The sequence below is a fragment of the Ambystoma mexicanum genome, chromosome 7p, assembly GCF_040938575.1.
Source record: "Ambystoma mexicanum isolate Mex_15411 chromosome 7p, UKY_AmexF1_1, whole genome shotgun sequence".
Taxonomy (NCBI): Eukaryota; Metazoa; Chordata; class Amphibia; order Caudata; family Ambystomatidae; genus Ambystoma; species Ambystoma mexicanum.
Genome location: NC_090939.1, coordinates 634,052,193 through 634,079,387, shown reverse-complemented (window position 1 = coordinate 634,079,387; position 27,195 = coordinate 634,052,193). Strand labels below are relative to the sequence as shown.

The window sequence follows — 27,195 nt, the reverse complement described above, 5'->3', positions numbered from 1 at the left end:
AAATACATCCCTGAAAGATTAAGAGCACACTAGATGACTAGCTGCTACATAAGTGTCCCAAGAAGAATATCAACCCTAAACATTTGCCAGGCTGCAAAATCGGTCTTCGCTGCATACATTCTCAAAACTTGACTACCTAGACACTCTGTAGTGCCAGGATGCCCATATTGGTAGGGCAGTCTTGCAAAACTACCTGGTCTAACATTAGTCAGCATTTGTTATTCCCATCCTGCCCTTCATGTAAAGAGCTCCTCTTTTTCTCTCTCTTCCTCTCTGTTAAGATCTTTCAAGATCTTTTTCACTAGTATTGATTTTAGCAAACTAATTCCCCAACGCGGTTGAACACAGGGAAACAGTTATTGAAAAGAAGTATGAGGTGCGGTACGAGCGATTTGTACTGACCCCAATGTCACATCCATTCTCGAGAATGAAGCGGATCGATGGACCTCAATGCCAGTGTCACATGCGAAAAACATCCATCAGAAAGAACATTTCCGAAGGTAGGTAATTTGTTCTTTTGGTCTTCCAAATCTGGCATTAGTTGTTTAATGAATCCTTGCATTTTAAACAATGTCATATTAATACAAACAACATTAGTTGTCACTTAAATTTTAGAAAGTAACATTTGTTTTTTTGTGTGACAGGTCTCTCCAGAAGAACTGAAAAATATAGCTCAAAGTGTAGTGATCTGGGTTGTCAGCACAGTGATAAGTATTTTATATCCAGCCATCTCAATGTATGAGGAGAGACTGCGTACAAAAGTATACACAATATCAGATGAGTCATTCCTATCTTCTGTTGACAACACTATTTCTAGTCCACAGAGTGAAGAAAGCAGTAAAATATCTGAAAGCCATCCACTTTGCACTTCAAGGAAGGTCGGTTTTACACATTCAGACCTGAAACACCAAGCAAGAGCTATGGAAAAGATGGTACATTCCATTGCTACACCATCTCTTGATATGGCTATAACGGAGTCTTCTAGAAGTACAGATATGTCTGGTTCAGAGTGTGCTGTTCCTCATTTGCAGCAAGATAGGTCATTGAAAACATTGAGAGTGCCTGTGATGGATTTAAAACTTGATGTTCCTTCAGATATTTTGGAATCTGGTGCAATTGAGCTACAACATGAACTTAAAGAAAAGGAAATCAAAATGCATGATTCAAAATCAAACATTGCTTCAGGAAAACAAGGAAAGGTCACTTGTTCGACACGATTTTCTCCAACACTTCCTACTCATAAGGAGCTTGCTGCAGAAAGTGATGATGCAATTGTAGATCAGCCTAATCTTGATCAAATTGATAAGTCATTATCTGAGAGAGATAATATTTCTAAGGTTTTTCAGGATTTGAAATTTTATTTAACCGACACAGCCGAAGATATCTTAGGAGTTGTTTTTCAAAAAATAACAGGTGATATTAGTGGGCCAATAATTAATGAAACAGAGTATCCTGTGTGCCATGTTCAACCATCCACAAACATAGAAACAACTTTTAAGGTGCATCCAGCTGGGCCTCTTTCTGATATTACGGAAAAGACAGCATTGGAAAATTTCAAAGCGAAACTTGAAGTTATATCTACAGCTGAGGATATAGTTGACAATATTCTTGACAAGTTGCAGTCTGTTGTTGAAGAAGAATATACTGGTTTACTAACAAAGGATTATCTTGGTGCAACAAACCAGTCAGAATATATTGAACTATATAAAAAGTTTCTTACTGAGATGTCTGAAAAACCCTCTTGTGTACCCGAGAGTGCAGATGAGATTGTCCAATTAGTTTTAGGTAAATTGGAAGATTTTGCTACTGTTAAGAAAGAACTAATAAATGAAATAGAACCATCAACTGAAACTTGTTTGTCAAAAGAAAGCAATAATGCTGAAATGATAGCCACCATTGAATCAACCGCAGCAGCAGAAACTGTACATTCTGATTTTGCAAAACAGGTTGTAAAGGAAGAAATACAAAAATCAGCTTTGAAGGTAGATTCTTCACACTCAAAGGTATATCTCCATGTTGAGGAACTAATTTCTTCTGTACTTAACTTCATTGTAAGTGACCTTGATGGGAGCATAGTTGATGAGGCACCACACAGTAAAGTGTGTCATTCTGAAAAAGGCAGTAGTCTGAGTGGCTTTGTTAAGGATATTTTATATGACATGGATAGTGGCACTTGCAAAGACACTGACAAAGCAGGGAAATTGCAAAATTCAGAACTGGAAATGGTAGATGGAACACCCGATGGTCAGAAGTCAATACTACCATTTACTCCTTGTAAACTGCCAAAAATGCAAGAGAGACATCGAATGACAATTTTGCCTGCTAATGTCCCTGGAATGGTGATATATTCAGAAGAAGAACATGAAGACATAGGGGCAGTTTCTAAGTGCAAATTGCATTCATCTGTGACGAAACAATCAGATAACAAGACAACTTTATCTCACGAGAAATATGACTGTTTTGGTCAAAATTCTAGAAAGTTGTCTATATTTCACAAGAAACCTTCAACAAGTGAAACAGAGTTTATTGGGGAAATAACTGAAACAAATAAACAAATCATAAAAGCAAAAGATTGTTTTTTAGCTGAGTTAGGAAAACACCATTGGTTGCCTAATCGACAGGAAGAAATCTGTCAACTGTTAAAAGCGACTGAAGATGTTATCAGTGAAATGTTGTCACAAATCATGAAAGATATGTGCAACTACCTTCCAGCGGTTGATAATAAAGAATGGCTGATTTTTTATCAGAAATCTGAATTGAGTGAGTCTTGTGTAAAATGGCAAAACGAAATGATCAACAATAGCCTAGTGTCAGTTTCTGATGCCAGTTTATTAGTTCATGATATAGTTGAATCTTTGCTTAAGATCCTTCATGTGGCTACAACGAATGAAACAACATCTAGCCATACAAAAAGAGAAGATGCAATTCAATTGTTGTTTCAAGGAAAAGATTCCGCAGGTGTCATAGGAGAACTAAGCAAATCTACTATTTATGCAAAATGTAGGCCTTTTCCTGAATTGACACCTGAAGGATATGCAGGAATCTGCACACTAGCGCCAAATTACTTACAGGAATCCAAAATAAATGTATCTACCTCTAAAGAGCTTGTGATTTCTGAACAAATCATTCAAATGATTTTAACAAAACTGGAAAAATTTGTAAATGTAAAAGTAAAGTCGTATTTTTTTCATGAAGTCCATAGTGAAAATATACAGCAAAGACAAGCAAATGAAGATCAAAATGAAATACCAATTACGATTGTAGAAAACCCGGTGACATCTGACCAATTACCAGAGTTAAATGCGTATGCCCAAAAAGTAGCTTCCACGCTTTTAAGCATTATCAGCAATACATTAGACATTACTAACTATCAGCAAAGTCCAATTGCAAAAACCCCAGAAGTTATGAATGTGTATGCTACCAAAGACCCTGTTATGAGACATCTCCCAAATAAAGGTGCTGCATCATTAATGGCATGCAAACAAGAGAAAACAACAGGGTTAAATGCTAGCATTTCATTACACAATGACAGAAGTTTCATAAGCATGTTTGTAAATTGTGTTCTGGAGATTATAACCAATGAAAATTATAAAGTTCACTCAACTTCATATGATCATCAAGGAATGTCTACACCATCACAAGAATGTACTGCAGGTGAATGTATAATACACAGAATATTTAATGAGGTTCTTAGAGAAGGCAGTGAGAAAACAAAAAATTGGATGTTGCGCAATGTTGGTGAAATTGTACAAGATATGTTTTTGAGAATAATGACAAGCGTAGAACATCCTTTTTATGTCACATACTTCAGTACCTATTCCAGAAAACCCACAAAGATATGTTCTGAACCATATTTACTGAAAAATACTGAAATACTAACAGAGTTTCCACATGTAAATAATGAATTACTTCAATCAGATATTGATTTTGTTTCTAAAGAAATTGTTAAAGATGTTTTTGAAACTCTATGCTCTGCAGTCCTTGCTTGCAAAGAAACAATTAAAGCAAATGACCTCACTTTATTGGTCGACATGCACAAAGCAGGAGTTGTGACTTCAGTGAAAGAAAGAGAAGTAATTGATGACAGTTCAACACAGGAAAGAAATGTTCTATCTGAAAAAGGACAGACTGGTGGCCAGGAAAGATCTGTTGGCCAAATGAAACATTTAGACGTGAAACCAACAACACACTTGTCTCTTTCTGACTGTCCCAGAATTGCTGAAGATATTGTAAAAACAGTTCTTTATAGGCTTGAGGGTTTTGCAATTTCAAAACTTAACTGCTTTTACCCCACAAATAAAAGAAAATCGTTAAGTGAAGTTGCTTTTCCAACAGAAGATCAAGTGAAAGTGTGTCTTACCCTACAAGATGGACGGTTAAATAGATTTGATCACACATCTGCAAAGCCTACACATGAAGTTGATGATAAAAATGACAATATATCAGGATATTTAAGCAAGTCCACCTATTTTCCCCAAATGAACATCCATAAAACACCTTTGCATTCTAAATTATATGTAAATGCAAAAAAGGTTTCTCATTTTATTCTGAAAGTTATTCAAGATAAGTTAGAAGGCAGCACTCAAAGTATTGTCTTGGGTATTATTAATTCTTTTGAAGGAAAAAGAACAATTAAAAACCTTGTTGATTCAGTATTACAAAACGTAGCTGCAGAAACATTCAATGAAACTACTTCTGGCATAACAAAAGATTCTGAAAATACAGAACCTATATTCCACATGAATGCAGATTCATCAAAGGTTCCCATTGCCATCATGTCAACGAGTATTCAAGGACAGATATTAGAAAAATCATTTAGAAAAATTGAGGCAGACATCAAGAACCAACAAACATCTCAAATAATTAATTTTGTTCAAAGAATTTTAAGTGAATTCTTTCATGGAATGCTGATAGACCTACTGCTTTTACCACTTCCACTTACACATCCAAGTAAGACGAGCAGATCTTATAAACAATTAGTTTCAGATGCCTTCATTAAATTAAATGATGAAACACAAGGTGCATTGGTGTCTGAATCTGAATTGACAGTGGTTACAGATGGCATACTTAGAATTATATTTCAGAAATTACATTCTGCCATAGTAGCAAGTTCAGGTATTTATGAAACAAACTTGTCAAGAGAACCTAGTGATTTGTCAACAACTGGTGATCTAATAACTGATGAGGTGCTTGCATTAATTTCATCTCCGGATGTGATGCCAAATGAAAACACACACAAATATGAAGCTTTTCATGATGATATACAGACTGACAATTTAGTTTGCAGTGAGGTACTAAAACCTTCAAAAGAAATATGTTTAAAAGAAGAAACTGATTTTTTTTCCCAGAAGATAACAGCTGGAGCAACATCTACTACATTTGACATTAGTGAAGATATTGTTAAAACAGTCTTCAGGGAATTAACACATTATGCTACTTCAAAGGTTGAGTCTCTCTTTTGTCCAGAGGATCAGCCTCAATCAAAGCCTTTAATGTCAACAACCTTCTCTGCATCCCACGAAGAACTTAAAGACCAAAAGATGAAGTTGTCTCCAAAAGAAATATCGCAGGCTCTAACTGCAAAAAGTTCAGAATCTCTAGTAAACCTCAATGTATCCTCCAGTAACATCAAAACCTGGAAATTAAAGAAATCCTCAAAAGGTAATCTGGCATACGCTAAACTCCATGCTTATGCAAAGGAAGTGGCTAATACCATTTTGCAAGACATTATGCATAAATTAGGCAAAGATGTGCAAACCATACTATCACCATCAAGTATTTCTTCTTTTCATGAAAACATTATAACAAGTCGAGTTCTTAATTCAATTTTAGAATTTCTTTCTTGTAATTGCAAATATACTGAAAATGAATGTGATAAACAGCTTGCTAAAAGTCACATTACAGATAAAGAACTGGATGATGTGCATGACTTAGTTTCAGCTGCTATTAAACAGTCTTATTTAATTACATCTGATAAATGTGCGGTTTTAGCTAAAGGGAAAGTAACAGATGTAGAAAGTGAACAGCATGTGATGGAATATGCAGGCAAAAAGAGTAGAGGAAATGCAGTACATCACAGAGCTGAAACAACATGGCCAGCAAACCACTCATCAAACTTAAATCCACATCATGGTATCATCAAAGAAGGTTTCTTAGGCAGGATATTGCAAAGAAATCCTGACTTCAGTGAAAATGAAAAATCTATTTTACACAGTGCGGTTGAAGATCTATTAAATGCAATGTTCAAGCAACTGATCGCAGATATACATTGCCTATCACGTAGTTTCTCACATCAAAGAAAGCATGATGTATCTGCCCAACAACATGAATATGTTTTACCACTTTCTAAGAATGTGTGTAAGTCAATTACTATGCTCAGCTCACAAATGCCTATTTCAAAGTCAGATGTTACTTTTTTTTCCAGTGACATGGTGGACCTTGTGCTTCAAAAGGTGCAATATGCAGTCTCCACAGAACAGGCAGGTCTTACACGAAAAAAAATTCTTTGTGAATTCTTTCAAGTGCATGATATTAAAGAAAAAGACAGAACCAAATTCATCACGTCACTGTTTGAAATAAAACATAGTGATCCCCAGTCCTCATCACCAAGCACTGATACAGTTCTTGAGGATTCAGGAACTGACATGCAACAATCTTCTTTTGCAAAGCAGCAGAGCAAAGCCCCCCTAACTAAAACACAGCATTGTTCAGAAGAGGAGGTTTCAATTATTATTGAGGATGTAATTAAAAGCATAATAACTAAGCTAGAGACATTTGTTGTTTACAAGTTGGAATCCCTTTTAAATATTGAAAATACAAACAAAAAGACAAAAGAAAAGACCAATAAGGCCACACACGTGCATAGACATAAATCTTCTGGTATTTCAGCTGATCGTTGCCAAAATAGCATTTCTATAATTAAAAGCGAAGTGAAATCTGCAGTTTCATCCATGATGCTGTCTCGGGTCAAAGAAGTAAAACATTATGCTGCAGAAATAGCCAATTTAATTTTGAACATTCTAAAAAGCAGGTTAGATAAAGAAATAGCACATGTTGTTTCCTGGGTGAACAGTTCCTCTCTGTATGAACATTTTGCAACTGCCAAAATAGTTGATACTGTATTATATAATGTCATTTTCGATACGAAAAGCAAAACGTCAGTGGATGTTGAGACTATTTTTAGCCAACATGACCTGACGGATGTGCCTAATTCACCATTTGAAAAACCAACTGACCAGACGGATTTAGTATTACCAGAATCTTGTCCGTTTGTTTTACCAGAACCTTCTGTTGAGTCACCATTTCTTGAAGTTAAGGAACGTGAATCTCTTGATAGCGCAGAAAATAAACAGGCAACTCTCACAGAGAATGACAGGCCTTTTTCCGAGCCCCAAAGTTATATTTTACAAGAGAGTGTTTTAGAAAAGATGATTGGGAAAAAAAATGAGTATAAGGAAGAACTTGAAGTACAAATAGTTGATTTTGTTGAAAGTGTTTTGAATGACATGTGTCAAAGAGTGATGGGTGAATTTGATCATGACCAACCCTTTCCTGAATTAATTCCTGCAAATATGCAGGATCCTCCCAAAGAGATGCATGCATCTAAGGCAATCAATGACAAAGCAGAGAAAACTATGCAAAGATCGCTCCTATCACAATCTGAGATTGATATCTTTGCCCATGATATGGTAGACATAGTGCTTGAAAATGTGAGCTCTGCTATTATTGCAGGTGTCCTTGCAAAGGGATCATCACCATGTGTTGAGCACCAACTACCCTCAGCTGAGATTTGTCAGGATTCTCTAGAAGATTTATTTCCATCAGAGTTTAATGTTGCTGCTGAACGCATTATTAAAACTGTGTTCATGAGATTGGAGTCTTTTGCCACATTAAAATTGGACACCACAAGTAGCAGTGATAACCTAGGTAGACATAAACTAATGGCTGCAAGTGACATCACAGACACCAACCAGGTTCAAAACACACAATATTCTATGAATCAAAGAATGCAGAATGCTACACATCAACAAACCCTCTCTTCTTCCCTAAAAGAGCCTAATGTTAAGATAAGTATTTACAAACCCTTTGGGGAAGAAGATGAAGGAATATCAACCATTCACATGTCACAAAATATGTTAAATACATATGCAGAAAAATTGACTAGTAGTGTTTTGAGAGTCATAAAAAAAGATTTAGACCAAGAGGTCCAACATATATATTCAGGTGTAAATATTTCACTTGAACAGAATGTCACAGCAAATGAAATTGTTGATAACATTTTGGAGGCTTTATCTGATGAAAAGTTCAACAAATGTGCAGTCATTACTGTTATTGGACCTCATGGAAGAGTCCTTGCAAATGAAGGAATGTATGAAATTCCTGATACCTGTTTTATGAAAAGCACTCTAACATGTGTACCTGGTTACCCAGAAATATCAAGTGAAATTTCAAATAAATCTCAGTTACTCAATACAGTTGAAGATGTTTTAAATGAGGTACATCAGAGAATAATGATGGATGTGGGTCACCTACCACACTCTCTCCTTTACTTCAACAAGGATCAATTGCCAGAAGAAAATCAAGCTGATGTGGCTCTGGCAGCAACAACCTCAAAATCACTTGTTCAGTCTGCAGCAAATGACATAGTTGAAACAGTACTCCAAAAAGTATATTGGGTTATTAATGAAAATGAAAGTACTAGTAGAGGAACACAAACAGGAGCAGAACATATGTATGATAAAGAAGACATATTAACTACTGCTAAACAGTGCTTAAATGAACCAGTTGAAACAGATAACCGAGAGGAGGACAACATGTTGGTTCGAAAGCCAGCAAGGAAACTTTATTTTACAAGTAATTCAAATGCACAGCAGATTACAGATACTTTATCTTCTTTACAACTTGCTGGTGAGAGAGTGTCTTCAGCACACTTTGCTTCAATTAGTGGAGAGTTAGTCCAAACAGTAATGGCAAAGATTGCATCTTTTGCTGTCCCTAAACTGGAACCACTTTCTAGATCTGAGATCCATTTGGAAGATATTCCAGAATGTAAATTATCTGTGTTTAATGTTCAGCAAAATAATAAGTCGGAACACATGCATAAAGCACAGTTTCAGATGTTCTCTAATGATGCTTCTTATAACATATCAGAGCCGAAAGTTGAGGTTATGTTGTCTGATTTCAAATTAGACAAAGAACTCTTAGTTATCTCAGGCAGTACTCAGGTAGAAGACTATGAATCAGATCTATCTCAGACTCGTTTGTCAAAAGAAGAATTAGAACTGTATGCAAAAGATGTCATAACACATATTTTAGGAATAATTAAACATGAAATGAATAAAGACAATTTTCAGAGAAGGGCATTTAGTGATTACAGTTTACATTTCAATGAAACCAGCAAGGCAAATAATATAGTTGATACTATTTTAAAGGAGTTGTGTTGTGAATATAGGGACCTGATAGCTTCTCAGAAAGATGCCAGATCATTTAAAAAATTAAGGTTACCTACAGATCAAACCTTGAGTGTTGCAGATAGCTTTCCTATTGTCAACAATTTAACTGACATGAATGAGCGTGTGTGTGACACAGACTATGAGACAAAATATTCTTTGCAAAGTAGAATGGCCGAAAGGATTTTTCAAATGCCTAGACAACTTTCAGATGCAGACTTGCAATTTGAAGCTCCTACAGTGCCTTACCACTTAGTGGAAACTGCCATCACCAAACCGGAGTTTAATATTGAATTGCAAAAAGAATTCAGACAAGAATCTGAACCAGTTCTAAAAGATGTATATGATATATCGAGTAGCATGCACATTGAAAGTGGCCAGATAGACAATTCTACATGCAAACTAGAAGACATAATTCCTATCGAAGAAATGTTTAGTCATTCACCTGTTCATCATGAAGAAAATCTCACAGAGAATGAAAAACATAGCATGCTTCACATAGCTGAAAATGTTGTCAGTGCAGTTCTTCAGAAAATACAATCCTTAGAGCAGTCTGTTTCATTGCTTTCATTTTTTAAGGAGCCTTCCTTCCAGGAAATCAGTAACAAGTTTATTTACAATTTCCCACCAGTTGATGTCGCAGGTGAGTCATTATCTGATGTGTCTGATGCAGATTCGGTCTTCAAGTCCGAAACTAAGTTAGTGGCGAGTGAGATTGTGGAAACAGTTCTTGAAAAACTTTATTTTTGTTTCAAGTCAAATGTACCAATGGAATCACTAAAAGAAGACTCTGATAATATTACAGATCAAAACTCTGTCAGATCGGCTGTTGAAGCTTACCTACAGGAGCAAATTAATTTAGACGAGTCTGCCTCTTCAAATAGTTCCTCAATGGCTGAATTACTGCATTATAACTATAACAATAATAAAACAATACGTGACTATAAACAAAATGATGCAAGTAGTTATTTTCTGTCAAGTAGTGCCTCACTGTTGGAACTGCGGTATTGTAATTTTAATAATAATAGGTCAGGAAATGTGAGGTCTGATGTTGACAGGTTTGCCATAGACACAATTGAAAGTGTTTTAAGCAAATTGCACTCTTTTGTGGGCTTCCAGCTAAATCTTTTCTCTAACTCTCACCTTTCAGTTACAATTAAACATTCAAATCAGTGTATATCTTCTTTGGAAAAAACTGAATCAACAAAGGCTTTTTCTACAAAAGTAAATAGTTTTGAAAAATTGCCTTCTATGAAGATTGGTCATAGGTACAAATTCACCAATAACCCAGCCACTAAATCAGTGGGTGTTAATGATGCTTGTGTTGTGCAAAGGGAAAATAGTACCATCAAAAAAGATGGCATGGAAGAAGTCCGCCATTTACATTCAGAAATGAACACATACGCCACTGTTATAGTTAGTTGCATTCTTACAAAAATCAAAAAGGAAATTGAGAAGGAAATTAGACAGGATGACGTCTCCCCACTCAGCAGCATTTCAGAAAACATTGTGGCAGGTGAAATAATTAATGACATTTTGAAAATATGTAGTTCATATTACAACACAGTTATTACTGACATGAAAGACCAAAAAGTTTTTCCAAATGCGTTTTTGGATATGGCTGATATTGGCAAGTCTGCCTTTCAGGATGTTGGAATAACTGATCATGTTAGGATGATAACAAATAAGTTGTTGGCACATCAGAACAGAAGCCAACCTCTTTATGTTCCTGGGATAATATCTGATTCAGGAGAAGAATGTAAATACCAAGGGTCAGATTCATCTGGCCAGTCACCTTCATTTGCATTTAACTTGAGTAGTCAGCCAGATCTAGGCAGTAGAAAATTTACACTAGACTCACCTACTCCTTGGTTATCTTCACCTAGAATACATACATACGATATTCCCATGAATATGTTTGCAATAAATTACTCTGCACATGATTCTGTGCACCATTGCCCTGAAGAGGTATTGTTTACGGAAGACATGCAACAACAGAAACAGTTGTTGCCTCATTGTTTTACGTCCATAAATAATTCTGTAGAAATTGACAGAATATGTGAACCACAAAATTTACCAGAACCTGTTTCTGAAACACATCCTTTCAGTCAGATAGACTCTAAAGATTGTGTAAAAGATGACATATCCAGTACAACCACATCATATTTTCTTCATGGATGCAGACATAACCCTAGATCTGAAAGGTATTCGGTAGAAAAAAGTGGAAAACAGAAGGGATTCCCATCTGAACACTTCTTGTTAACTCTTGAAGAGGACAGACAACCCAAGCCACATATCACAGTAGAGATGTCTGTATCAAATGATCTCCCCTCTACGCCATCATCTTGCAATCGCTGTTTACTTGATATGGTCTCAATAAACAACAATAAAAGTAACAACTGTAATTTTACACAAGGGAATTTAGCAAATCAATTCACTGGGACAGTACTGTATTCAGAAGAAGATGGTACAAAACAATTGCCTGTACATACTGAACAAGTGCCCTCATTTTTAAAAATTGTAGATTTTCATTGTAGACCTATGGCAGACAAACCCCCCAAATGTACACCTGATATAATAAAATCACATCCGTCCTCTTCTAGAGGCTATGCGTGTGTCATGTCCCCATTACAGTCCAGTGAACTGGATTTGGATTCTAACTTTACTCCCAGGGCAGAGTGCTACATAGAGTTGAACAGAGAAAACAGATCAGACATAATTACAAAATGTACATCAGAAACAGTAATGCAACTGGATACACCACACAAACAAAGCATGATTACAAAGTCTGTTTGTACTTTGGTGACACCAAGTGCACCATCTTTCCATGATTATGCACATGATATTTCATCCATTAGTTTTGGAGTAAATGTGGACACAAACAATCCTGAGTCCAGAGAATCCCGTGGAAAAATGATTTATCCTTTGGAAGATGATCCATCATTAGTTGTTCGTATACTGGAGTTGGAGGACAAGCCTAGTCCAACCATTGTAAAAATAACTTCACAAGGATCAGTGACTACTAATTCAACTTGTAAAAGCAATGTACATAATATGTTTGCAAGCAGTGCTCTATTGAAACTTAGAAAAAAAGATTTTGATCCCCAAAATGCCCCTGAAAAGCTGTTAAGTAAAAAGGAGGAGGAACATTTTGAAGAGTGTGCTTTCTGTGAATATCCTTCGTCCGCTCTTGCCTCAATAGAGATAGATAATCACTCTGAATCGAACATCATTGCAAATTCTTCCTTTGATACTTCCTCAAGTAAACCATCACTTTCTGGAAGATATATGCATACTAGTCCAGTATTAGGTTCTGGTAAACATAGTTATGATTCCCAGTGTGACACTGCAAAAGTACATTTTACAAAAGTAGAAAAACGAAAAGAGCTAGACCTCCATGGACATCATTCATCCAAGTTGAATAGGTCACCTATAAAAGATCTGATAACGAATTCCACATCCAGTATTGAAACTCTTAAACCATCACCTTTTAAATCAAACATAAAAGATGTGGTCTCCAGTTCAACTAATTCAGATTCATTTAAGTACTCAGATGTTTTTAAACCCTTTTCACAAAGTATCCATTGTTTAAAATCGGAGGAAGAGCATGCATATGTTTCCAAAACAGTGCCTTCAGCATCTGCACTGCATGAGTTAGAAACTCAGACTAAAAGAGGTAATGTTGAAAAGTGTGTAACCGAAAAAATTAATGCTAGTCCTTTGCCTTGTAGAAGTTTTGTCAGTGATATTTCATTAACTACTCCTTATATTCTTAGTGGCCGACACAAATGTCTTCCCAAACAGTTTCGAGAACATGTGCTCCAAAAAAAGAAAATCAAACATGACACAATGTTGAACAAAGAGCCTTTGCATGTATACACAATATTAGAGTTAGATAACAAGCTTAAACCTGAAATTATTGCAAAGTCCATACCAGAAAATGCAACTCCACTTAGCAATCGATTTTCAAATGATATGTTCGCAAAGTTTCCTAATTCATGTTCTTGGAAAGTGCTTTCAGAAGAACAAAGTGAGCAACAAGAAGTAATTAAATCTGAAAATTTCTCAACAAATGCAAGGCACTCAGATTATTGCACCTATCCAAAATCAGAAAACATTTGTGGGCTTGCTGTAGGTACACCAACTTCTTACCCATCTTCATCAAAATCTTATGTGCACGCAGTATCATGCAGTAAACAATGCAGTAAACAAAGATCAGATGGTATAAACAAAGAATCTTTTTCTAAATTAATTTCTAAATCAGCAATGCATTCCAAAGTAGAACGCGATCTGCAAACAATAAAAGGTACACCAGGTAATGCCCCCTCAGAGGATAAAACAAATGATATATCTAAAGTGGATATAACGGGGAAAGATACTTTATGTGAACTGGGAAAAGTTCCATGTAGTGGAACAGAAACAGAAGAAGAAGTGGAATGCAAAATCAACCATCTAAAATTGTCTACACCAGATATATTAACCACAACAGCATCATCGTCTCTAAGATATATTTACAATATGTCACCAAGCATTTCCAGCTCACAGTGTACTGAACAAGATTCTGTTTCCAAACATGTTTCAGAAGTCATATTTAATTCAGAAAGTGAAATAAATAAAACCAAGGCTACCCTTTTATATCATCTTTCACCAGGTGTCCCGGTATCCAAACGGAATTTCTTTGAAAAAGACAATATCACAAAAAAAGCATTGTCCCTGCCCACATTGTCAAGAAATTATACACAAGGTAGGAATTCAAGTGCAACATGTTTAGATGTTGTCCAGCAAGACTGTTTTCTCAAAGATCTCTATGGGAATCTAATGTACACAGAAGGGGATAAACACAAAGATGACCAGGCTGATCAAATTTCATCCTTTTTGAGATCTTTGACTTTACAATCGCAAATCAAAAAAGAAATCAGTGGCTCGGCATCTGATACATCATTTCCTCAGGTAACATACTGCACCTGCACTGCTAATATATGTGATGATTTCCAAGAAAGAGCACAATCTGATTTGTGGAAACATCAGTGTTCTTTCAGTAAAATGTACACAAAAGAAGAATGCACAGAAATGCCGAGGACAATCATTGAATTAACAGGAGCTGATCCAGACACAAATCTCACAGAATCAAATGCAAGGAGATCAGAATATTTAGCTAAGGAAAAGGTAGAAAAGGATAGAATGACATCCCAAGTTATGGATCAAGATGTCGTATTTCGGGCAACTGTCTCTCCAGTAAAAATAAACATGACTGCTGAAACAATCGTAGATACTGTTTTGTATAATTTTGAAAATCATCTCTCATTTAACATGGAACAAAATGATACAAATTTGAATTCTGATGTTCCGCTGAAAAAAACATTTGACTGTAATGGACTACATCCATCCGAAATTCTTTTGCTTGCGAATAAAATTGCTACATCTGTTCTTCAGCAAGTAATCCTCCTCAAAACAAGAGGTAAGACAGTGATTATTGACATTTAAGGTCTAAATATAGCAAAAGCCCATTTCTTTGGTAGCAATATTGTTTTCAATAATTATAACAGTAATGTCACCATTTTAAATGTTCCCAAGTTAAATTTTGCTAAACATTGGAGGTGACCCCTACTTCTCCAGCATGGGGTCTGGCATGGATTCACATGCTCATGAATATTCCCCGTCGTCAGGCTGGGAATCCTCAGTAAAGAAAAAATCAGTATCAGTTTAGTTTCTGATCTGACTTTCGTAGTAGTAACCAATCACTGATTTCTGCGTCATACTGACCACAGCCAATGACTGCCCTCTCCCTAAACCCCGCCTCTGGCAGCCATCCTCAGATTTTTACCGCACGTTCAAGTGTTGGGATCCTCGTGCTATTGCTCTTGAGCTTTAGTGCGTTTTTGTGCTTTTTTCATAGGAAAATTCTCTCTTTTTTCGGTCAAAGAGGCTCAAGCTCCACCGTTTCTATATCCGATCAACGGGGACCCGTGTCGGATTCTTCTACGCCCCTCAAGGGTGAAGATTTCGTCAAGCCACGCTTTTGGAGGACTCCAGAACTTTCTCAGGCCCATCTCGGACATGGCCCAGGAGAAGGGAAGCTCGACGCCCGGGAAGTTGTTCAGGGTCTGCCCTGCATGCCAGCTTCAGAATGTCTTCAAGGAGGACGAACACTCCCTTTGCCTCTACTGCCTGCATGAGGACAAGACGCACGTGGAGAAGGGCTGTGCATTTTGCGGGAACATGTCGGAGCGGACCATAAAGGACCGCCATCTGCATCTCGCCAACTGGCTGGAAGGAAAGAGCCCGTCAGGCGAGAAAAAGAAGAAGAAGTCTGAGCGGTCTTCTAAGACCTTTGAGGGCGCTCCGGAGTTTACTCAAGATACTTCCTCGTGAAGAAGAAGACAGGATAATGGCGTCCCATCCTGGACCTACGACGACTGAACAAATTCATCAAGGCACAGAAGTTCCGGATGGTCACTCTCCAGCACGTCCTGGGTCAGCTGGAGGAGGGCGATTTCCTGTCGTCGTTGGATTTGTAGGATGCCTACTTCCATATCCCCATCCTAAAGGGACACCGAAAGTTTCTCAGATTCGTGGTCCAAGGGCGGCACTACCAGTTCAGAGCCCTTCCCTTCGGATTGAGGTCAGCACCCAGGGTGTTCACCAAGTGCCTCGCACCGATGGTGGCGCGGCTGCACCTGGAGGGGATCCACGTCTACCCCTACCTGGACGACTGGCTCATCCGAGCAAAGACAAGGGAGCTCGCCGCGGAACACACGGCGAGGACCGTCCAACTACTCACGGACCTGGGATTCTCCATAAACTACGCCAAGTCCCACCTGGTGCCCGCGCAAGATGCACTGTTTCTGGGAGCAAAACTCGACACACTGGCGCTTCTGGCCTTGCCGTCGGAGGAAAGAACGAGGGCCATCTTGGGCAAGGTGCAGCGGATGCTGGTTGCGGATGCGGCCAAGGTGAGGTCCATCAAATCCCTACTCAGAATGATGTCTTCTTGCATTTATCTCATCCGCCTGTGCAGGCTTCGGATGCGCCCGTTGCAGGAGTTCCTGGACGCTCGCTGGGTCCAGACGACGGGCAGCTTCGAGGACAGGATCACACTCGACGAGAGTTTCCGACGAGCGATCCGGTGGTGGGGCACCCGCGCGCATCTGACGGCGGGCATGGACTTCCAGACCCCGGGCCACCAGAAGACAGTGACCACGGATGCCTCCCTGGAAGGGTGGGGAGCGCACACCGAAAATCTGCACGCGAGAGGCCTTTGGCTTCCGACAGAGAAATCCCTCCATATCAACGTCCTGGAGCTCCGTGCAGTGTTTGGGCCCTCAGGTCCTTCCTTCCGTCCCTCAAGGGCAAGGTGGTGAGGATCTTCACCGACAACACCACCACCATGTTCTACATCAGGAAGCAGGGCGGTACCAGATCCCCAGCCCTGTCCAAGGAGGCGCAGGATCTGTGGCATTGGGCCGTCGTCCAAGGGATGTTTCTGGTGCCGTTTCATCTGGCAGGAATAAAAAACACCATCGCCGACTCGCTCAGCAGAGAGCTGCGCTCGTGCCACGAGTGGGAACTACGACAGGATCTAGTGGACCGCCTCTTCCGACGCTGGGGCACACCCCAGATCGATCTGTTCGCGACGGCGACGAACTCCAAGTGCCGGAGGTTCGCCAGCAGGTTTCCTCAGCCGAGGAGCATGGGCGATGCTTTCTCGTTCCCCTGGGAGGGCCTATTTCTGTACGCGTTCCCTCCTTTGCCGTTGCTGATCCGGCTCATCAACCAGCTCAAGAAGTCACGGTGCAGGATGATACTCGTTGCACCCGAGTGGCCGAGGCAGATATGGTTCCCGGACCTTCTGGACTTGTCAGCGTCCCTGTCAATCAAGCTGCCAGTGGACGCGGATCTTCTCTCCAGGGAAGGAGGTGCCATCCTCCATCACGACCCGAAGTCGCTGAACTTGCAGGCCTGGCTCCTGCAGCGCTAGAGTTTGGAGGTTACGACATACCGGCCGACTGCAGAGAGGTTCTTGCAAAGGCCAGGGCGTCCTCAATTCTTAAATGCTACGGACACAAATGGAAGAGGTTCTCTGTCTGGTGCCACGCATAGAAGATTAACCCTCTACGGATTACGGCTCCGCAAGTACTGCCGTACCTACTGACGCTGGCCAAGGCTGGACTAGCGCACGCTTCCATCAAGATTCATCTTGCTGCGGTCTCCCGATACACCAGAACCACGGGACGGACGTCCTTGTGGTCTCATCGTCTGGTGAAGGAATTCATGAAGGGACTGTTCAGATCGTTCCCGCCGGTGAAGGCGCCGGCCCCGGCGTGGGAGCTCAACGTGGTGCTGACCAAGCTCCTGGGACCTCCGTTCGAGCCTCTGCACTCAGCTTCATTGAAGTTCTTGTCGTGGAAAACAGCGTTCCTTGTGGCCATCACCTCTGCACGACGAGTGGGAGAGATCCAGGCCCTTTCCTGCAGGCCCCCGTACTTGACTTTTCACGACACGAGGGTAGTGCTCAGGACGCACCCCTCCTTCATGCCCAAGGTGCCGTCGGACTTCCACCTCAACGAACCCTTGGTGTTGCCTGTTTTCTTCCTGTCGCCTTCGTCGCCCGCTGAAAGGACTTTGCACTCGCTGGATGTGGCTAGAGCGCTGAAGTTCTACGTGGACCGCACAAAGAGCTTTCGGAAGACGTCACAACTTTTTGTGAACTTTGGACCTGTCAATCAGGGGAAGGCTCTCTCAAAGGCTTCCATTTCCAGATGGCTCTCCGGCTGTATCATGTACTGTCATCGGTTGGCAAACCGACCGCTGCCCGGCCGTCCGAGAGCCCATTCCACCAGAGCGATCGCAGCTACCACGGCGTTCCTATCTGGTGTGCCCCTGCTGGACATCTGCAGGGCTGCTACGTGGAGGTCGACGCACACCTTCACGAAGTTCTACTGCGTCGACCGGGATTCCAGGGAGGAGTCCGGGGTCGGCCAAGCAGTGCTGCGCAACCTGTTCGCCTAAGGTGTGCCTGGTGAGGAGGTAAGAGATGCTTAATGTTGAGTTGTTGTATTGCTTAATGTTGAGCCTGTTGCCACCTCCCGTGGTTGTGCATGTGTGTACTGCTATGTATTCTCTTATTCATGAGCATGTGAATCCATGCCAGACCCCATGCTGGAGAAGGAACAAGTTACTTACCTGTAACTGTTGTTCTCCAGCATGGGTCTGGCATGGATTCACATGCGAACCCTCCCTCCTACCCCTCTGCGGCTCTTCACTTGGTCATACTGCCACTTCACGTGCTACCAAATCTGAGGATGGCTGCCAGAGGCGGGGCTTAGGGAGAGGGCAGTCATTGGCTGTGGTCAGTATGACACAGAAATCAGTGATTGGTTACTACTACGAAAGTCAGATCAGAAACGAAACTGATACTGATTTTTTCATTACCTAGGATTCCCAGCCTGACGACGGGGAATATTCATGAGCATGTGTATCCATGCCAGACCCATGCTGGAGAACAACAGTTACAGGTAAGTAACTTGTTCCAAATATGCACGGGGACTAACTCTGTCTATCTACAAGTTCCCTTTTATTGAAGTCAGTCTAGGCCCTTGGTATTTCACATTTTTCTTTGTAGTCTGATGTTACCATATCTTTTGTCCTCTGCTAGGAAGGAGATGACGTGAGGAGACACAGTTTATTTACCCACCCATTGACTGTCCATTGTCAATCTAATCCTTCTGGCCAATCCCACCCACTTCCTGCCCCTGCCTGCCCAGAAAACATCCTCTTTGGATCTCTTTGAGCTAGCCTTATCAAGCTGTAACATCAAACGTTGTGCTCAAAGTGCTCACAGTGTTATTTCAAAGCAGTCTTCTGAGAGTTAATAGCTTAATTTGAGCCACAAATGTTATACTGGTGTAATAAACATGTCTTAACCAAGTGTGTCTTCATCCACTTTAATTATAAGCAGTATGCATGTCCTTCACTGAAGTCCTGTTAAAAACAAGTTTTGGCTACCAATAATGTCCGATTAAAGCACTGACTGGCAAATTCTTTCCCCAAGCCTACACAAAAGGCAAACCTGATGGCATTGGCAATGCTTCTTTTAGAAAAATCTCCAGGCTCAGACAGAAACTCATTAATGCTCCCAGGGGGTGCTCGTACTGCTTAAGTGACAACAAAGCACCAGAAGTAACAAGTAACATCCTTTGTACATATATATAGGCACGCATACCTACTTATTTCACCCAATGTCAGTAACAGATCAGCATTCCTAGTGTATTTTCTTCCTTGGGAAAGACCATGACATGGATGGGTGCGAATCCTGTCAGATCATGACACCCAAGTCTGCCAGGGAACGAGTAGCAAGTCATTTCATAGCCTCCTTCAAGACGAGAATAAATCCAAAGTCTAAACCCTAGCAACCCCAGACTGACTGGAGGAATGAGAAAAGATAAGAAAAGAAAAGTGGAAAAACGTTCCCTACTTGAGGGGCTCTTCTTCTTCTGGGGTGCACTCTTCTAACTCTTTGAGGAAGCATAAAAGGCGCCACTCAAGATCGAGGACGAAGGAGTCGAATAAGATATCTATATTTTGTGCTGCTTCTTCGACCCCGGAATAATGAGAGACATTTAGGGTGTCTATACAAAAGGTTTTTGAGCATGATTCAGAAGACATAAATAACAGGAGGCAAAAAAGGTAACAGCCAACAACCCTCCCTTACCCTCAGAGCTTGGGCCCCAGTTAAAAACGTAAAAAGTCAGTGAAGTCTACTAAGCCACCAGTGACATCAGTGTTGATGGCCTCTGAGTCGACGACTGTGATGCCGGGTAAAGACAGATCTGCAGCCAAGGTTTCTAAAACTACAGCACTATTGGCATTGGTGCCATGCTGATAACATTGGCGCCGGCAGTGTTGGAGTCAGGCCCATCGGTGCGCAGATGGTTAATAGAGGATCCAATACTAGTTCTGTCAGAGCCGGATGGTTCATTCTACAAACCACAGCAAAGTTCGGCTCAGCTTAAATAAAATACTGCCATATTTGAAGAAGAAGAGGAGGAGGCCCCACCTGGTTTTCAATTTCCATATGAAATTCATATACTAGCGCCTTAGACACACTTAACTTGGGGGCCGATTCATGGAACAAACGTGCGCCGAAAATCTACGCGCAAGCAGGCGCAAGCAGGCTCAAGCAGGCACAAACGGAAAAAAAGAGGCGCACGCGCACGCGTGCGATTCATGGAAGTCCCTGCGCGTGTCTTCCTCGGGATGTGCGCCAAACCCGTGCATGGCGCACACGTCACTGCAACATCCCGAAAGACGTGCGCGACGCGCACAGTGAAAGCGCACAACCTCTGCGCATACACTAGAAAGTGGGCGGAACACGGGGCGTAACGCGCGGAATGGGGAACAACTTGCGAAAACAAGGGCGTAACTGGGGATGTACTGCAGGGAAGCAGAGGGAACGCCCACACGCACCGGAACCACACGTATTCATGGAACCGAATAGGGCAAAGCCACGCACAGCGAAAGACACGCACAAGCCGATACACGTCCGCCACACGAAGGCAGGCGGTAGCGTCCCTGCGCATTACAAAAGTGGCAACATACAGCAATTGTGCGAGCGGGGCATGTGTATTTCGGGGGTTCGCGGGAAGTCACACACGCGACCTGGCCTGGGGGAGCGGGCTACGTGTATTACAGGGGTTCGCGTGAACTTTTTCATACGTGTATTACAGGGGTTCGCGTGAACTTTTTCACGCGATCGGGCCTGGGGGAGCGGGCTACGTGTATTACAGGGGTTCGCGTGAACTTTTTCACGCGATCGGGCCTGGGGGAGCGGGCTACGTGTATTACAGGGGTTCGCGTGAACTTTTTCACGCGATCGGGCCTGGGGGAGCGGGCTACGTGTATTTCAGGGGTTCGCGTGAACTTTTTCACGCGATCGGGCCTGGGGGAGCGGGCTACTTGTATTTCAGGGGTTCGCGTGAACTTTTTCACGCGATCGGGCCTGGGGGAGCGAGCTATCGCGAGCTACGTGTATTACAGGGGTTCGCGTGAACTTTTTCACGCGATCGGGCCTGGGGGAGCGTGCTACGTGTATTTCAGGGGTGCGCGGGAAGTTCCACACGCGAATAGCCTGGGCGCGTGTATTTCAGGGGTGCGCGGGAAGTCTTACATGCGATTTCAGCAGGGTACGTGTATTTCAGGGGTGCGCGGGAAGTTTCACACGCGAATAGCCTGGGCGCGTGTATTTCAGGGGTGCGCGGGAATTTTCTCACGCGATTTCAGCAGGGTACGTGTATTTCAGGGGTGCGCAGGAATTTTCTCACGCGATCGGGCCTGGGGGAGTGGGGTACCACTCACCGTCTGCCTTGCGTGTAGTAGAACGCGTAGCCAACACCCGCTGTGAAGTAATAGCGTGTGAACCCCAACGGATGGAAAACACACGCACCGCACGAAAAGCACGTACAGAACATAAAGGCACGCGGGATCTCCAAGCCCTGCCAGGGCAACGCCTGTGCGCAAAACGTCACAGACGCGCTTACGCTGTAAGGGCCTTTGGTCCAATGAAATCGCGTACGCGTGCTGACGCGCTTACGCGCTAAGGGCCTTTCCTCGAATTACACGCTGACGTGCAGATTTTTCACGTGCCAAATCACTCCGTATCAAGCTGGCCACGCGAAAACACACGGAAGACCACGCTCCTGCCCAGAAGGCCGAATTACTGCCCCCCAGTACCCCGAGCAGCCTCCCACGTGCCATCTTCTGCTGCCTGCCTGCCTGCCTGCCTGCCTGCTGCCACCGTGCCCTGCCATTTGGTGCCTGCACATCAGCCATCTGCAGGGGTCCAGTTGCTGTGTCCACCCCTGCTGGAACAGTAGACTCCCGACTGGGATACCATCGCTCCACAGCCCAGCCCCAGGACCCAGTTGCCCACCCACGCCTGCCTCGGGGGTCGCCATGTCGGGGCAAGCACCATCTGAGACCAGTGGCAACCCCCAGCCAGAGAGGCAGAGGGCCACCAGCTTCAGTGAGAAGGAAGTTGGTGTCCTGGTGGAGCATGTCCTGGGGCATTATGATGCCCTCTTCGGAAGACCACGCGCCAACAAGGAAGGACGGGAGAGGATCTGGGACGATGTAGTGGTTGCCATCAACGCGGAGGGGGTGGCAACCCGCGACATCAAGCACATCAAGAAGCGCTGGGAGGACTTGAGGTCCAGGACCCTCAATAAGGCCCGGCGCCTCGCGGAGGGGGGCCGGGCACGCCTGAGTGACATCCAGATGAGGGTCCTGGAACGCATAGACCCAGCGCTCCACGCCCAGATCCTTCGGAGGCAGACCCATCTGGAGTTGGCCGGTAAGTGGCCAAGCATTGCTGTGTGAGACAGGGCATGTTGCAGTGTGCTGGTTGTCTGATACCTGCCTGTATGTGTGACATAGGCCATGTACGTATGTGTGTGTGCAGGGACATCATGGTCAGGCATGTGAGTACAGTGATGTGTTCTATTGCAACATGGGGGGCTCTGTGCGGAATGGACACATGGAAGCATGGCAGTCTCTGTTCCTGGACATGGGTGGGGGTGAGGGATGGGTGCTGGTCCCATGTACACGTATGGTGTCCATGTGTGTGTGTCTGACCTGCGTGTCTGTGACTTGTAAATGCCATTGATGCATGACACATGTCTGTGACAATGTTCAGATTCACTGATGCAGCCTAGTCATCCTTGTATCCACTGCGTCTGTGGTGTACGAGGCCAGATGGATGGAACTACGGTGAGGTGTGTGCATATGATGGCAAGACCCATGATGCATGTGAGTTTAAAACCAACATTGTATGAATCATGAGTCCCTTGGTCATGTATGCCAATGTCCATGGCATGCGCCATGCCTGTTACTGTATGTGTTTTGCCTGCACTGACCCATGTGTTGTGGAGGGACATGATGGAAGTGATGTATGACAGTGCCACTCATCTGCTGTTGCTTCCTGTCTAGGGGACCATTGTACAGTACCCTGATGCTTGTGTTCTATGTCTCCCTCTACACAGTGGCAAGTGAAGAAGAGGGCGGAGAAGGCGCTGTGGAGCAGAGCGGCGGGGATGCCGCCACGGCTGCAGCGGAAGGGGTGGGTGAGCCCCCACAGGGGCTTGCACCGGCGGAAGACGGCGTGGAGACATCCAGGTTGGTGGTTTCCACAGAGGGGGAGGAGGCCGCTACTGAGCCACACATGGGGCCTGGTGGGGCATCCCCGCTGGTGCAAGTGGTGCAGTCCAGGGCCAGGGGCAGGAGGCAGCACAGGTCGCCGTGGAGGTGCCTGTGCATGTCACTGTCCCTGACACTGTGAGTGCACCACCATGCACCAGCAGGGATGCCCCATCCCAGGCCCGTCCGCAGGTAGGGGAGATGTCCATGTCATCTGACACTCCTCTACCTGCGGACGAGGGGACCCCTGGCCGTGTGGAGAGGGTCCTGATTGGTGTCGCGTTGCGCACGGCTGGCATTCGTGATGAGGTGCATGCTTCCCGGGAGGAGCATGCACATCATCACGAAGAGCACCGTGCGTACGTGAACCATTTGGGAGCCGCCATGGTCGGGGGTTTCCTACATGTGTGTGGCCTTCTGGCGACCCTCTCCTCCTCTGTGGGGGCTATGCGCCAGTCGTGCTCCATGCCGTCTTCCGGCCCAGATGCCACCAGGGCCCCCTGTGGACCTGCCCCGACCAACGCAGCCAGCTCGGTGGGGACCCCATCCCTGCCACAGTCGGGAGTCGAAGGTCCAGCAGGGGTGGACACACCAGCAACTTTCCCCCTGCAGATGGAGGATGTGCCGGCATCATCTGGCAGGGCACGTGCACGACGGCATCGGTGGATTCCATCAGCCTGGATGCCGTCGTGCTGGCAGAGGCAGTGGCGTCGGAGGCAGCAGCAGGCTCGACGTGGGAGGCATCATGGCTCGGGGCCATCAAGATCAGAGGGGCAGGCATCGGCCGGAGGGCAGGAGAACCCTGGGATGGCAGTGTCTTCCGTGTGGGAGCAGTTGGTCCAGCGGATAGGTGCGGAGCGGCAGCGGGCGGAAGAGGAGCGGCTCACCATGGTCAGGGCGGAGTTCTCCATGCGTCGGGCGTTGAGGCGGGCTGAGTGCCTCGAGGAAGCTCGCAGGGAGTTTGAGCTGGACACGGGGTTGTCCCTGCGAGACCTCGGGGCCAGGACAGAGTCCCGCCTCCGGGACATCGACATGGAGTTCGATGATGCCCTGGCCGGCAACATCACAGAGTGAGCCGCAGGACTTGCCCGCTGCCATTGTATATAGTTCTTTAGTTAGTTAGTGTTAGGTTTCCTTTATTTTTTAAGTTTTTTTTGGACCGCTCGGACAATGGCCACTTTTCTGTATATATTTTTTTCATTAGTTAGTAGTAGTAGGTTTTATTTATGGTGTTGGGCTCATGGACCCTGGGATCTTCTTGTACATAGTTTGATGTTTGGAAAACATTTGTTGGATTTATATTTCTGTTCACCATGAGGCAATGGTTTTTCCTTATTTTTTCCCCCCATTATTTTGCTTTGGACTACATTAGTTTTTGGATTCCTTTGTTTTTTGATTTTTTCTATTAGTTCTCGGACATGGACCATTTGTTTTGTCATCCCCATTGTTGTGTGTTTTTTTTCATTACTTCATTTTCATCTTTAATACATATATTTATTACTTACATTTGTGGTATTTTCTCATTGGTTTCATGCATGTCATGATATGGGTTTTGACATTCACTTGCACCCATTGTGTATGTGTGTGTGACGGACATGTGTTCATTTACATACTTGCCATTGGGGTTGTATCATGTAATTGCATCTACTATGTGGGTGGATGCAATCCTTGGCTGGGTGTTTGTGCTGGGTATGCTGCCCATTACTGCCATGATTGCGTTTCGTCAGGACCTGGGGGCAGGGGGACATGAGTGGGGGCCTGCTGGGGGGTGGGGGTGCAAGGGGACATGGTTGGGGGCCTGCTGGCAGGTGCCCCACAGTGCTGGGGGGTGGGGGTGCAAGGGGACATGGTTGGGGGCCTGCTGGCAGGTGCCCCACAGTGCTGGGGGGTGGGGGTGCAAGGGGACATGGTTGGGGGCCTGCTGGCAGGTGCCCCACAGTGCTGGGGGGTGGGGGTGGTGGGAGACCTGGGTGGGAGCCTGCTGGCAGGTGCCCCACAGTGCTGGGGGGTGGGGGTGCAAGGGGACATGGTTGGGGGCCTGCTGGCAGGTGCCCCACAGTGCTGGGGGGTGGGGGTGCAAGGGGACATGGTTGGGGGCCTGCTGGCAGGTGCCCCACAGTGCTGGGGGGTGGGGGTGCAAGGGGACATGGTTGGGGGCCTGCTGGCAGGTGCCCCACAGTGCTGGGGGGTGGGGGTGCAGGGGGACATGAGTGGGGGCCTGCTGGGGGGTGGGGGTGCAAGGGGACATGAGTGGGGGCCTGCTGGGGGGTGGGGGTGCAAGGGGACATGTGGCTTGGCTGGGGGGCATGCCCATGGTGGATGGGCTGCCTGCAGGACATGACCAGGGGTGCAGGGTAGTCCCCTGTGGTGTGGGCTGCCTGCAGAGGTCGTGGAGGGGGTAGAGGGGAGACCTGGGAGGACCCACACTGGCAATTCACCTCTTCAACTTCCCGCACACCCACGTAATACACTGCCCCACTCGCACAGGCCCAATCGCGTGTAGAATTTCTCGCGCACCCCTGAAATCCACGTACCCAGGCCAATCGCGTGTAGAATTTCTCGCGCACCCTGAAATACACGCGCCCAGGCTATTCGCGTGTGGAACTTCACGCGCACCCCTGAAATACACGCGCCCAGGCTATTCGCGTGTGGAACTTCACGCGCACCCCTGAAATACACGCGCCCAGGCTATTCGCGTGTGGAACTTCACGCGAACCCCTGAAATACACGTAGCACGCTCCCCCAGGCCCGATCGCGTGAAAAAGTTCACGCGAACCCCTGAAATACACGTAGCACGCTCCCCCAGGCCCGATCGCGTGAAAAAGTTCACGCGAACCCCTGAAATACACGTAGCCCGCTCCCCCAGGCCCGATCGCGTGAATAAGTTCACGCGAACCCCTGAAATACACTTTGCCCGCTCCCCCAGGCCCGATCGCGTGAAAAAGTTCACGCGAACCCCTGAAATACACGTAGCACGCTCCCCCAGGCCCGATCGCGTGAGTGACTTCACGTGAACCCCTGGAATACACGTAGCCCGCTTGCCGTGCTGGTACAGGGTTAGCGCAGCCCTTTGCGCTGGATTGGGGATTTTGATGGCTTTTCCCTGCGCGGAAGGCGTTCTTGGGGGCGTAACTGGCGCTGCTGCAAGGTCGCTGCGCCACTATGCGCCACGGCTGGTTTTGGTGGCTGGAATCCATGAATACGCTGTGCGCGGAAATGGGTTTTGGCGCACGCGGCTGGCGCAGGGATTCGCACGCGCACACTGTGCGCCAGCCGCGTGCGCCACTTGTGCGCTGAATTCTATGAATTACCCCCTTGGTGTCTTCTTTGGGTGAAGATAAAACACAGAGCATTCTAAAGCCTAAACTGACACAGACACTAGTTCTACCTTTCAGTGAAGCTTTAGTAGATGCACTTAAACATGTTATGGAGCAAACCAGTGTCTGCTGCTGTTGTGGCCAAGGATGTTGCACAAAAACGCAGGGCTGGACCAAGTCACCCTCAAATTGTAGCTCTTCACACCAATGGCATATCCAGACTCTTTTGACTGGGGTGG

The 27,195-nt window shown here is 44.5% G+C and overlaps 1 protein-coding gene across 1 annotated transcript in view; it reads left to right on the top strand.

Moving 5' to 3' along the window:
- The window catches only part of LOC138526211 (fibrous sheath-interacting protein 2-like), a 1,971,501-nt gene that overhangs the window by 673,812 nt on the left and 1,270,494 nt on the right, over positions 1–27,195 (top strand). The window contains exon 4 of the mRNA XM_069636679.1: positions 645–14,907. Within this exon, the coding sequence (XP_069492780.1) occupies positions 645–14,907 (14,263 nt within the window). The remainder of the gene's footprint in view (positions 1–644; positions 14,908–27,195) is intronic.